The 13,684-nt window shown below is 40.6% G+C and overlaps 1 protein-coding gene across 1 annotated transcript in view; it reads right to left on the bottom strand.

Moving 5' to 3' along the window:
- The window catches only part of hcn2b (hyperpolarization activated cyclic nucleotide-gated potassium channel 2b), a 43,842-nt gene that overhangs the window by 2,159 nt on the left and 27,999 nt on the right, over positions 1 to 13,684 (bottom strand). Inside the window, exons 5-7 of the mRNA XM_020612262.1 lie at positions 10,800 to 10,946; positions 9,819 to 10,059; positions 5,375 to 5,539 (exon numbers count right to left, since the gene is read on the bottom strand). Coding sequence (XP_020467918.1) covers positions 5,375 to 5,539; positions 9,819 to 10,059; positions 10,800 to 10,946 — 553 coding nt within the window. The remainder of the gene's footprint in view (positions 1 to 5,374; positions 5,540 to 9,818; positions 10,060 to 10,799; positions 10,947 to 13,684) is intronic.

The following is a 13,684-nucleotide window of genomic DNA, read 5'->3' on the forward strand; positions in this document are numbered from 1 at the left end:
TCAGAGCAAAAATTGCATCAGTAGTGCTCTTTCTGGGCATGAAGCCATACTGCTGCTCACAGATATCCACTTCCTTTCTTAGCCTAGCTTCCACTCTTCTTTCCCATAGCTTCATTGTGTGGCTCATCAACTTTATACCTCTGTAGTTGCTACAACTCTGCGCATCACCCTTGTTCTTAAAGATCGGCACTAGTACACTTCTTGTCCATTCCTCAGGCATCTTCTCACTCTCTAAAATTCTGTTGAACAAACTAGATAGAAACTCCACTGCTGTCTCTCCTAGACACTTCCACACCTCTACAGGTATGTCATCTGGACCAACAGCCTTTCCACTCTTCATTCTCTTCAGAGCCTTCCTCACCTCACCCTTTCTAATCTCTGCTACTTCCTGCTCTATAATATTCACCTCTTCCCCCCTTCTTTCCCTCTCATTTTCCTCATTCATCAGTTCCTCAAAATACTCCTTCCATCTTCTCTGCACACTCTCCTCACTTGTTAGCACCTTTCCATCTCTGTCTTTAATCGCCCTTATCTGTTGCACATCCTTCCCATCTCTATCTCTCTGTCTCACTAATCTGTACAAGTCCTTCTCACCTTCCCTCGTGTCTAACCTGGCATACAACTCATCATATGCTTTCTGTTTGGCCATTGCCACCTCCCTCTTCACTCTACGCTGCAATTTCTTGTAATCCTGTCTACTGTCTTCGCTCCTTTCTACATCCCACTTCTTTTTAGCTAGCCTCTTCCTCTGAATGCTGCCCTGTACTTCCTCGTTCCACCACCATGTTTCCTTATCTTCTTTCCTCCTTCCAGATGACACACCTAGCACCTTCCTACTTGTTTCCCTGATCAATTCTGCTGTAGTTTTCCAGTCATCTGGAAGTTCTTCCTGACCACCCAAAGCCTGTCTCAACTTCTGTCTGAATTCCTCATTAGCCATATATTACAACAAAATCTGCCACTAATGGAGACGCTACTGTAGAAGCAATTTATCTAACACCTGTTAAACATAAACTTGCACAAATGTACAATTTTTGCTACTTTTCCCCCTTTTGAAAGCCACATTACCTTAACAACTCACGTGAAATCAAGCTGTGAATGACTCACAGAAATTTTAATGACTCAGAGGAATGCAGTTAAGGTTGAAACAGGAAATCCCAGAAGTTTCCTTCTGACCTTCTGATGCCTGAAGGTTTTTAAATCACCCCCACCCAAATGCAAGTGAATGGCAATTGACTTTCAGCATGCTGCTAGCATTAGTTAAAGTAGGCTGTACAACTATAGCCAGGTGGCGTAATGCTCTGAAGTTCTCAAAGCAAATGTGCATTTGAGCAGAGTTGTGGGTGCACCTACAGTCACATTATCACTGCAGAGAGCATCATAGGAACTCACAAGAAATGGTATAACCACAAGCAGGGAACAGAATGTTTCACACTCGCATCTCAAAAATATTACCCATAGAGGCATGTGTGACATCCCAGCAGGGAAGTGTATGAGAGAATCATCACATCTGTCCTCACATGGTTCATTACAAGCCAAAGTCACACCAGCACAAGAAAACCATGTGCGTCACAAAGTCTTGAGGTTGTGACCCAAGAGAAGATGTCTTTCGCTTCCAGATACTGTAACCTTACATCTGTGGCATTTTTGGAGTAAAGAGGGAGTCACGAAAGAGGCATATAGAGAAGTGAGCATCCACATATGGGCAACCTGAGTAGTGCATCTAGCTCTTCTGCACTACTGGTAGTCAGCTTGGTTGTCCAATATAGCAAGTCATCTAGAGAGCTGGCAAGAAAAGCTAGTGATAATCATGTAACGATAGGCTGCTAATAAATTTGTTTCACTTGAACACAGTCAGCCTCCTGGCAACAACGTAGATGTGACGAGGCAGATCCAGATCATGTGGTGACTCTTGTGCCCCCCTAGCATGCTGCAAGGGTTGGATCGGTGGACCAAAAACACACATTCTAGCAGTTTCACTTGGTGATGAGATCCTTGCACGGGGTTTGGAGGGAGGTGGCAGAGGAATCCCAGTCTGCTATGTTGAAGCCTGGAAGAGTCCAAGTGTAATGTTAAAAGTCTTGTCTCAAGGGGTGCCACTAAGTCTTCCTTGTAGATATGGTGGTGTTTGTCCTTATTATTTTTACCTCCTCCAAAGTGTCTAGAAACAGTTAGAGCAGGACTGTTGGCCTCAGCCAGTCAAGTGGTCCGTCTTGGATGGAAAACGGTATAGGGTGACAAAAACCTGTTGATGGCAATTGAAAGTGAGTTGAAAGAAAAGGGAACAGGTCCAGCATCTGCTGGATAGGGAGGTAGGTACACAAGATGTCTCATGTGTCTGAAAAAGGCAAGAAGTTGCTTCTGGGGTTGTGAGTGCAGGTACTGTAAGTTTTCTCATACACTGTGGATTCATGTGGAATCATTTGCTGCGTTTCCACTATCGAAACCTACGCGGTACTTCCCAGGTGGACTGTTCTACTTTGTTTTTCCACTGTTTTTTTTCTCTGTTTAGAGGAGGGAGGGGCTGCACCCCCTCTCATCCATGCACTCACAGCTGAGCAGATGGAGAACAGTGGATGTGGAGGATCATTCCATAGTGCAACAATCAGCCAATAAGGGAGAGTGTATGAGCAGTTTATCAAACAGCTGTTGAAGCAGAAGATGGACTTGCACAAACGTGACATCTTCACAGCTTTGCCTGAAGTGATCCACTCACTGAAGTCCCTCTTTTGCCTCTAAACCAATATAAGTTCCTCTTTACACACCCTGCTTGTAGTGCTAATGACTGAAGTATGGAGTGGACATTTAACCAATCACCAGTGACAGCTCTGCACGCATAAACCACCTCCCCCCTTGTGTTCCTGGAAAGTTATTTTAGGGCCGTGACAAACCAAGCTAACGGTCCGGGCATTGCCCACCACCAGGCCATCGGTGAGTGTCTGTCAGGGCTTGTCCTCCCAGTGTGTCTCGCACCATTGTCACTAGTGTGTCTCGCACCATTGGCACTAGTCGGTCCCTGTCGGCGGATTTTTGGCTGATCTGCCATGTTGAATCGGTGTCGGTGAGAGAGACTACTCTCATTGGATGTTGAGCTTAGTGAATTAATGAACGAGAAGAGAAAGGTTCAGGAATGCTCCTTCAGCCTTTTGCTGTAGTATCCATGATTTCACCCATTTAGTGCAGTTTCTCCTTATTTTTCACCTCTGCGGCCTCCTTTCTTCTTCCACAATCAGAAGACCAAGGGCAGAGAACAGCCGTGTCATTTGCAAGTTCTTATCAGACATATTCTGGATTAGAAGCAGCTATAAACAGCAGCTGTTTTGAACAAGAGGTGTTTATAACTTATATTTCAACATTCTTTCCCTTTCTGAATGCAAATACAGATACTGCCAACTTCTGGTAGGCGGAGTTATTTCTGTCACAGGTGCAGAACGTATGTGCTAGTCAGCTGTTAGCTGTAGTCTGTGCCGTGTGTTCAAGTGTCACTGTTTCCAACCCGATTGGCTCAGACAAAGCCAACATTAAATGACACAGAGGTTGGCCTTCATCACTGCTAGTTCTTTCACATTGGTTTGGTGTGTCTCAGCCCTTAGTAATACTTCCTGATGGGTAGCAAAATGTAGCTCCCAGAGCACACCTCCAAAGCCGGCACACGGTAATGGAAACAAATACAGAACCCATGACGAGTGTTATGCGGCTCAACACGTTTCAGTAGGTTCCTATAATAGAAAAAAAAGCCTTTTTGCACACCTTTATAGGGGCTCCCTATATTTGCATTGGATAAGCTTATAATAAACATATAATTGATTCGCTTAACAGATGAGAGAACACCTTCACCTAGCAGAAATTTGATGGAGATACTTCTTTATGAGGCGCTTCAGTTGATAAATGCCTTTGGCAGGCAGAAGTAAGAGCCCATAAGGAATAAAAGCAGCTGATAAGCTAAAGCTTCTTCTTTTACCAAACTCATACAGGCACCCACAGATTTAACACATCCATTGCATATTGCTGCTTTCACAACAATAACTATTCATTAACACCTCCCCAAATCACTGCTATACTGATCTTTCATGACATTGTGTTCACAAGCATCATCAAAACATTGTTTACAGTAATGACCAAAGTACATTTAACCTCCAGCCTCTGATTTTTAACAACCCAGCCAGTACGATTTGATGCATTACAAGTATGAAGACAATGAGCAGGGGACCAGCTGATGTCTGTGTAGGAAGACTATTTTAATGAAAATGTATGAATGGCTGGTGCAGCAAGCCTGGTTTTGTCATTAATGTGAGTAATTATGGTCTGTCAGGGTTAACTGATTCAAAATAAACACTGCTGGTCACAGATACTCAGCAAGATCTAGTGATTAATGTTGGAATAAACTAAATGTTTAAAGCAAAATCTTAGGAGAATCATACAACTATCATTCTGTATTTATATTTCCTGTTCTTTACATGGCTTCTGCTAGCCCTGAGTATGTTTGATCCAGACGCCTTTTGTGACAAAGACAAAGCCAAGCAAAACATCATTAGTGATGAATATGCATCATGTGCACCTGGAGTCCAGTGGGATTGTTTGGCTGGTGGTAGCATATTAAAGCAGACACAACAGGCTCCCTGCAAATATGTGAAGTGACTAACTGAATGTTCATGTGTTGAATCTGGCTGCTAAGGCAACAGCTGGCAGGTGGAGGATACAGAGCTTTTGTAAACATGCGAAGTGTTGTCATGATGTGCTGGTGATGTGACATCATCAGCACCACTGACCTTGGAGGGTGTTATGGGATTGGGAAGAAAAATACCATTTTTGCAAAACTTCGCTAAGATATAAAAAGACTAACTTTGAAATATACCGACTCGAATTAGTTTAGTGGTACAGCTTCAGCTGTATTTGTGCCTCAGATGAACTTTGGAGTGGATGTTTACAGAACAAGAGTTGTATAATTTGTCCCTCATTTTTTGCTGCATAGTGACGCTCTGGGTGGAAACATTCAGGGTCAATGTGGAGAGTAGGAGAAGTGACAGTGATTAAGACCTATTCTCACTTAACATAGGAATACATCAATATTTGTTTAACACCAGCTTGAAGTACTGTTAACTGCTAGCAATCTGATGTCATTATTTGTGTGTAAAACCTAAATGATGACTGTATCGTGCTCTATGTGAGTTATTTTCTTCATCAGATTGTATTGTTACCATGAAGTGGTTATTTCAATGTATCCATAAACAATAATCAAACCGCACTACACTAAACCTTGGGAATGCTGAACAGTTCCTGAAAGGTTTGATATGACATACCTTTATGTACAAAGCACACCTCTTTGTACTGATATCAAACAAAAACAACGGCTTAAACTAGGTGGTGGTCTTACCTATTCTGTCCAATCTGTCAATGGCAACGGTCTCAAAGGCCCTCCTCATCATGGGGTACTCCTCCAGTACCTCATTGAAATTGTCCACAGAGAGAGAGTAGAGGCGACAGTAGGTGTCTGCTCGCACACTGGCCGTCCGTCTGCCACGGGTCAGCAAACAGATCTCTAGAAGGGTGAAGGAGAACCCAGATAAGAGATGATCAGTTAAAAAAAAAGCCAGACTGACAAATTTAGGCGTCTCAGACAGTGGCAGAGAGAAGTGGAAGAGACTTGCTGAAATTTTTTTTTGAAATTGACATAATATTGTTGCAAATTAAAACGTAAATGTTAAGCTGTTGTCTGTATTGTACAAAACTCTAGACCTTGAGCAAATGTGTAATCAGAATGACAGTGGTTTACACATGCAGTAGCTGTGTGTAGTCAGTATGACCCACACACAGTAACACCAAGTATTTCCTCCAGCAGTGGAACAGCTCTGACAGCTGTGTGCAGGAAGCACACACTATATTTGGAGATGTGCTGCTAAGCTTCATTACATTCAGTTGTTACCCTTCCCCTCCCCTAGTATCTTCTTCTCTCTAGCTTTCTTGTTCTATGGGCTTGGGCTGACAGTTGTCTTGACAACCATATGCCCTCCTTTTATTCCCTGCCTGAAAGGTTGACCTCCTCTGATTCTGTGGGAAAAGGAGAAAAATAACCCAGCATGAGGAGACTCCATTAAGAACATGCAAGGGGGCACTACACTGAATTGGACTGTAACTGCATGTTCATGATGGTATGCTGTCTCCAGCAGCAGGAGGGCTTCAAGTAAAACTGCACATGCACAAACTTGCATATCATTAAAAAGCATTAAAAATGACAGCATTAGGGGAATAACTTAAAGGATAAGGCCAGTGATTTTTTTAACACAATTCCCTTACAGACTACTAAAATCAACAAAGAAATCCATGTACTCAATAGTGTGGATATCCAAACCAAGCCCGATGGGACCCATCAGTACCTGATGGTTCGGGCTGGGTTCAGACAGAATTTTTAGAAATTATATTCGAGTCCGGGTTGGGTTCGGACACATAGGTCAAACTATAGGCTAGACAGCTGGAGCACTCAAATGTCTGCTTCGCTTAATGACAAAGGGAAAAAAAACTCAACTGTGTTGAGCTCAGGTTGGGTTTGAACATTATATGCTATAAGCTTGTCAGGTCCAGATTGGGTTCTGACAGAAATATCTCACAAAATACATATGGTGGCTACTCGCATTGTGTAGTGCGATAAGCTAGCGGAGTGCAAATAGAGCAGAGATCAAACACGTGCAATTGGCTCTTCCTTATTTCAGAGACCAATGACTGATTTTAGTGTATGGATGTACCCCAAGCATTTTTTGAGAAGGAAATATATTACCCAGTGCAGAAGTGTGGCTTACTGGTGTGTTCTAGGACAACAGTTGATATCTACTCTAAGATGAATAAAGTGAATAAAGGTATGGATTCACAAACATTAAGGTGAACACATGAAATTCATTGCTGATTTTAGTCTCTGTATGGGATTTGCAGAAAATAACCTAAACCAAAAATCATTGAGATTGATACCACTGACTTTCTGTTCAGTCCTACTACCAGCAGCTGGTTAGCTTGGCTTAGCACAAGGACTAGAAACTGGGAAACAGTTGGTCTGGTTCTGTCCAAATGTAATGAGCAGATTTAAAGCTCACAAAAAAGGAAGTCTAAAAACAACAAGCTGTGCTTTAAGGTAGCTTATTGGATGTGCTGGACTATTTCTTCCCCAGTTTCCTCTCTTTATGCTAAGATAAACTAATCTCCTGATGAGTTTAGTTTAATATTTATTATATAGACAAGAGCATTGTATCAATATTCTTATCTAACTCTTGGAAAGAAAGGGTATTTCCCAAGATGTCAATGTTTTTAAGGCAAAAAATTATAAGAGGTTTGTGCTTGGTCAAATTTGTCATAGACAGTGACAGTGAGTTTTTTATTTCGAGGTTATTTCAGTTTGACCTTGAGTGTGATGTTTTCGGCCTGTCTTATAAAGGATTTATATTTCCTCAGTCAATGAATGATTAATAGCCTACGCAGATAGCTGCCTCTCTGCTTACTGTAACTTAGTGTTTATGCTGTTCATGGTCAGCTGCTGTAATGGCAATAAAAGCTGTAGGACGCACTGCACAACAATCCTTCAGACAGAATTATAATGTGTAGTCATTATGATGATAATTTGGTAATTTAATACATATGATAGCCGAAATGTCAGTGGGATAATGCGTTTCTAAATCTGGTACTGAAAACAACTGTCTGAAGTTGTGTTTGAAAAATGGATAACATTTTAGATACTCCAGTTTTGAGAGTTGTGGAAAAGCAGTCCAGTAAAATGCCCCAGACTTCCTTTCATAAATGGTCACTTGGGATCTTCCCGATTATACATGACCACTACTATTTGCATATTGCTGCCATCATTATCATGCAGTGGGAACTGCTGGGCTAGAATAATGAAACCACTGGGGCTGCATTAAAAAGCTGTTCAAACCACTGGGTAACTGTTAGTAGCTTGTGGACAGGACAACTGTCATCCTCAAGTATGATGAAAAAGGCTGAGAAATCCACAATGGATTAAGTGAATTTTAGCAGTGAGCTTTGCCTTTAGCCTGGACTGCACCATTTCCTCTTCCCATTAGTTTAATAGATAATGTCTTCTACAATTTTATTTTTTATACGTTCACAGGAAACCTCCTTTCTGTCATGCTGGTACCCAAATAAATGGTCTTTCCCATACTCATATCTTTTAGATTCTGAAGATGCACAGGTATGCCAGGTTGATGTGAATCACTTAAAGGGTAACACCACCAATTTTACACACAAAGACCAGTTTATTAGTCATAGAAAATACTATGTTGACTGTTAAAACAGTTGCATAATGTCTTCTGTGGCTCTGGGGGAGCTTTGTCAAGTCTGACAGAATTATCTTGGTTGTGGCGAAGACTACAAAAACAGAAGGCCTGTATTACAAACTTGGGACAAAAAAAGTATCTGCTAAGCACAGGGTCTACTTTTTCTAATGAAAGATGCTCCTCAGTTGCATTATGGGCAAAGTATTATCTAATACCTTTTAAGCTTAACCCATAGTCTGAGCTAAGAGTCAGGAAGCTGGTCCTCTATCTGTCAATGTTATGCAATTGTAACACTAAAATGGCCTTCCATCTGTACTTGCATCCTCTATAAATAATTTCTGTTACACGAAACAAAAGTGAGTTTGAGGCATCATATTGTGGAAGTTTTGTAAGTTCAGTTCACAAAGCCACTGTAATTCCTCAAATGTATTTTGAGCTAATCCAGCCAGTGCGCCTGTGAGAAATGTGTACAATATGGTATGATGTGCCAGAAGATATATTTATAGTAGATAAATGTCTGACAGGACAAATTGTTGTTCAGAAATATGTGTAGCACATATCAAGCCCAAAAAAAAAAAAAACTAAATTAATATAAATATAAACTGTACCAAAGTCTCACATATTTGGCTTTTTGCTACTTAGAGATTTTACCACAGATGCATACGCCTGCAGAGGTAAAACTATGCTGTCCCTTCAATCCAAGGCCACTTTTGTGTTTGACTCCCTGGTGGCAGGGATGGCTTCAAACAGTCTATGCTTGACATTACTAATGGCCCCGTCTTCACCTTTCTGCTGTGCTAATTAGCTGTTATTAATTGGATGTGCATAAGTGTGATGTGTGTGTGGGGGTGTGTGTTGTGCAGCTGTGCCACTCTAACTGCACCCTAGGCACCTGGCACATCAACATTACTTCCAGTGAACTCTGCAGTGGAAGGTACAGGATGTTAAAAATGCAGCTCAAACCATCAAGCCTTAAGAGTTTAAAAACGTGTGGGGGTGTGTGTTTGTGCATTCCTGTGTGTGGGTTTATGGGTGGCAATAGTCGCAGAGGCACCAGATGTGCCAGAGAGGAACAGCAGCCTGGAAAAGTGGAACAGAGCTGGCTGTAAGGCAAGACTGCATAGGAGGTCCAAGTAAAATGTCAGAATGCTGTTATTTTCTTCATGCGATGTTACTGTGATTCCTATTTAAACACTAAGTGCACAGCTGCTATATTACTCTAGTGGATTCTACCGTGGATTCACAGGGTAAATAACATTTTCCCAGAAGCACCGAATAGGAAAAAAAATGAGAAAAAAATAAAACAGAAAAGAACAGAAAACATTACAATGCAATACATTAAAATAGAATGGAATCACCTAGAACAGAATATGGTGGAATAGAACTGAACAGAATGCAACACAGAACATACTAACAGAATAGAACAGAATGCATTCTGCTCTATTCAATTCTGTTACATTCTGTTGGGTTGTATTTTATTCTATATAGCAGAGAATAGAGCATATTAGAGTAGTAACTGACTTTCTGACTAGTGCAGTGACAAACCTCCAAAGTAGGAGCCATCCATCAGCTTCATGCCAATGTTTCCTTTGGTCAGGATGCTGACCACCCCGTGCTGGATGAAGTACATCTTCTTGCCAATGGTGCCCTCTCTGACGATGTAGTCTCCAGGCTGAAAGACTTCAAATCTCAGTTTGGTCAGCATGGCTGTCACAAAGTTGGGGTCAGCGTTCGCAAAGAGGGGCATGGAGGCTACCAGCTTCCTGCAGTTGAAGTTGACAATCTCCTATAGTGACAGGAAACCACATTTGACTTGGCTTGGGGTTTTGCTTTGAAATTTAAGGAAGTGTTGATTCCATGATGGTTATGGAACATATGCATAATTAGTGTAGCTCATCAGATCTCTGTTTATTTTGAATATAAAAAAAAAAACTGTGAAAACCCAATAATAACACCACTTTTAGAGCAAACACTCTGCAGCTGAACTATTTTTGTTTTTTATTCACAGTTAAACAGAGACAGGGGCTGCAAATTAGCTCTTAGCTAGACGCCCCATATGCACTGCATCGGGTGCCTGTGTGTGACAATGTATATTTGCATGTGTCCTTGTAAACTAAAATAAGTACTATCCCTGCTTTATCTTTACTTTTTTTTTTAACCCCTGAGTGTAGTTTGAGCTGTCCTTGACGTAAGTAGACACTATTTAATGTGAATTCAAGTAAACAGTGTCTGCTGCCAGCAGGAAAAACTACTTTTGCATGCAGGGAACATAAAGTCCATGTGAAAATCACTTTCAAACCATCTGTTCCTTTCTTTTAGTGAGTAAAGTAAATTAACAGTTATGTAAATCAGTACTGAGCTGGTCACTTTTTTGAAACTATGTTTCTGTTGTTGTTCAGAAGAAACAACCATAGTTGAGCATTATAATGAATTCATTCTGTTCCACTTACTCCATGGAGAGTGGAGAAGTGTATGTATTTATGGTTGAATGAGCATATTACAGTGGGTGCTCAGGCAATTTCTTACCTCACGCAGAGGCTCATTAAGCTCTTCCAGGATGCTCTCTTCATCAAACATCTTGCCCTGGTATCTGTGCTCGTAGTAGTCATGAATTTTCTGTCTGAAGTCAGCTGGTAGTTTGTGGAACGACATGTACTGCTCCACTTGTTTGTACTAGAAGATGGAGAAAGGCATGAGAGAGAGTGGTGGGGAGGAACAGAAGCAGAATTCATCAACTCTTTTGTTCATTGTGGCAGGAAAAGGTTTAAGATGTTTTGAAACATATCCCACCTAAAGCAACATTTTTCTCAGACCATCTCATCATTGGCTCTTACTCAGATACAATTAGCATTCATGTATGCAGTTATTGAGATGTAGAGCCATGCAAACATGCATCTCCCATGATCCATTTATACCCTGTACCTATGGGAGGAAACTGATGAAGCTGTTAAATAAATATGAGAGCTCTGCAAAGCCCATGACTATTCACTCAGCTGTGTTTAGAGAACACTTCTACTGTACATCTTAACCTCAGTCTCTCTCTGATAGTCATGGTTGACTAAATGCTTTATTAACATAAAATCTTGTCAGGATTTCCATAGGGACAACATATGTGCTATTATGGTTTTTCATGGGAAGCATGCACTCACCGGCCACTTTATTAGGTACACCTGTACAATTGTATGCACTTCAATACAACATGTCCGCCTCAACATCTGGACTGCATTATATTCAGTGGCATCTCTATATGTTTGTCCTTCCCAGCTACATACATGAGAGGGTCAGAATATTAGGAACACCTCTGAATATAATGTAGTCCAGTACAACACTACCTTTAACTATGACCTCAGTAATAAACATATGATTGATTTTATACATTTATGACAATTTCACCAGAAACAAAAATTTTGAGCTTCATACACACAGATGTTAAGGCAGCAGTGTTGAATTGTACAGGTGTACTTAATAAAGTGGCCGGCGAGTGAATATGAAACAACTCTTCCATGATCTGTTAAGACTGTTGTAAAGAGAAAAAAGATAAAGTGCAACTAATTAATTGGAGCCCGTGAGCATGTGTACTCAGGTTACTATTCTGGGAAAGGAAGATGTTTCTTATTTATGTTAGAAGTGATAAATATGTAACTTTATGGCTATAAATAAAAGCTGAAGATAGAGGTGGGCTACAACACATTGTCTTTGTTCACTGGAGGGTCAAATTGAACTCAAGTGATTCACACCATCACATACAGTATTCACCATTGTTATGCTTAACTACATTAAATGCAGCCTGAAATGTCCACTTCTCTCAACTCATTATGATGCTCCATAACACATTTCATGCCTGGATTCCCTGTGAAAATAGCAGCCACTGAATCTACTGTACCTCCTACAAGATGTGTCAGTTTTGGAATAATTCTTGCTATTATTCTCTGTTCAGTGTGCACAAATGGCTTTGAGTTGGCTTTCTTTATACTGGGGCATTCTATGGCGTTACGTGCATCACCCCCTTCCTGTAAACAAAAAATGTACCCTTGTGCTACTCATAGCACCACCATTAAGGTGAAAATGGGCTGACTTGTGTTTTAGAAAATATGCCAACAAGACAACCCCAAAAGCTATTATTTCACCAACAAACTTTACAAGCCAAGGAGATCCAACAAATCTGTAAAAAAAAACAACAACCATTGGGTATATCCAGTCTTTTTAAATGTTACATAAGGTCCCCCCTCTCCCAAGTCTATGTGTTTGTATATGTTTAAAAGTGTGCATCTGTGGAATTAACTGTCCCTTAGATGAGTTAATAGATTTCAGGCAGAGGGCCAAGGGATGGCGTCCCTCATTCAACCCCACACTGTAAAATACGAGACACAGCTCACATCTTCCACATAAAGTTCAAATGTTTTGGTTAAGTACAGTAAGTACTGCTCATTGTTAAAACATCCATGGGTGATAAACAGTTTATATTATGGTGCAATTTACTGGCAATAAAAAAGAAACTGATTGCATCCTGATGTTCACAGACTACCAGAGGTTTTGTAACAGTTGTATTCTTTGCCTTCCACCTTGGGTGGTTATAGTACATGGTAGAAAGAACTGAATATGATAAAATGCGAAATTAGTACAATACATAAACTGATTAAAACCATTCATTTAGCAGCAGGATAAATTCAAAAATGATGATCAAGCTAAAGTAATTTTTCTTAACCCTTGAAACCCATTCAGTTGTCATTTAAATGTAATTTTCATGTGTCTGATGTACAGTTGAGGGACAAAAAACTTGAATAAATTTGCATTGAAACATAAGGATTACTAATAATATAAATTATATACAAGAAATGAGTCCTGTTCATTGAATTACAGCATTTTCCACAATTCCCTAAAATACCAATATGACAAAATCTCTGATGCTTGACAAACTGATATTGTCTCACAGTACTTAACATCATATCCACCAGCTATGGCCTTAGCAGTGACTGGTTCTCCACCCAACAGAACACCTCAGAAGATATATTTTGTAAGAAGAGTGGTCGCCTCTCCAGTACAATCACAGAGCTTTGAAGCATTTGAAGCTGCACTGAAAGTTTGTGGTGCGGTAACATCTACTAGATGGATTTGATAATGATCAGCTGAGGTGTGGAAGTATACGACAGAGAATGATCTTTAGCTGCCTCTGTGTGTGTACATACAGTAAATGCAGGACTCTAAAGCTTTAATCATCTAGGGTTGCAATGCTGTACGGTCTTTCCTGCAAGTCTTGATCATCACAATTCATTAGGACACCATGAATGAAGGCCCAGCAGGGGCCTTGACAATGACTTTACTTATAGCAACTAAGGACACATACAGTCAGGGAAAAGATTATTTGAACCCCAGCTGATTTTGTAAGTTTGCCCACTAACAAAGAAATGATC

This window comes from Monopterus albus, unplaced genomic scaffold, assembly GCF_001952655.1.
Source record: "Monopterus albus unplaced genomic scaffold, M_albus_1.0 scaffold122.1, whole genome shotgun sequence".
Lineage (NCBI taxonomy): Eukaryota > Metazoa > Chordata > Actinopteri > Synbranchiformes > Synbranchidae > Monopterus > Monopterus albus.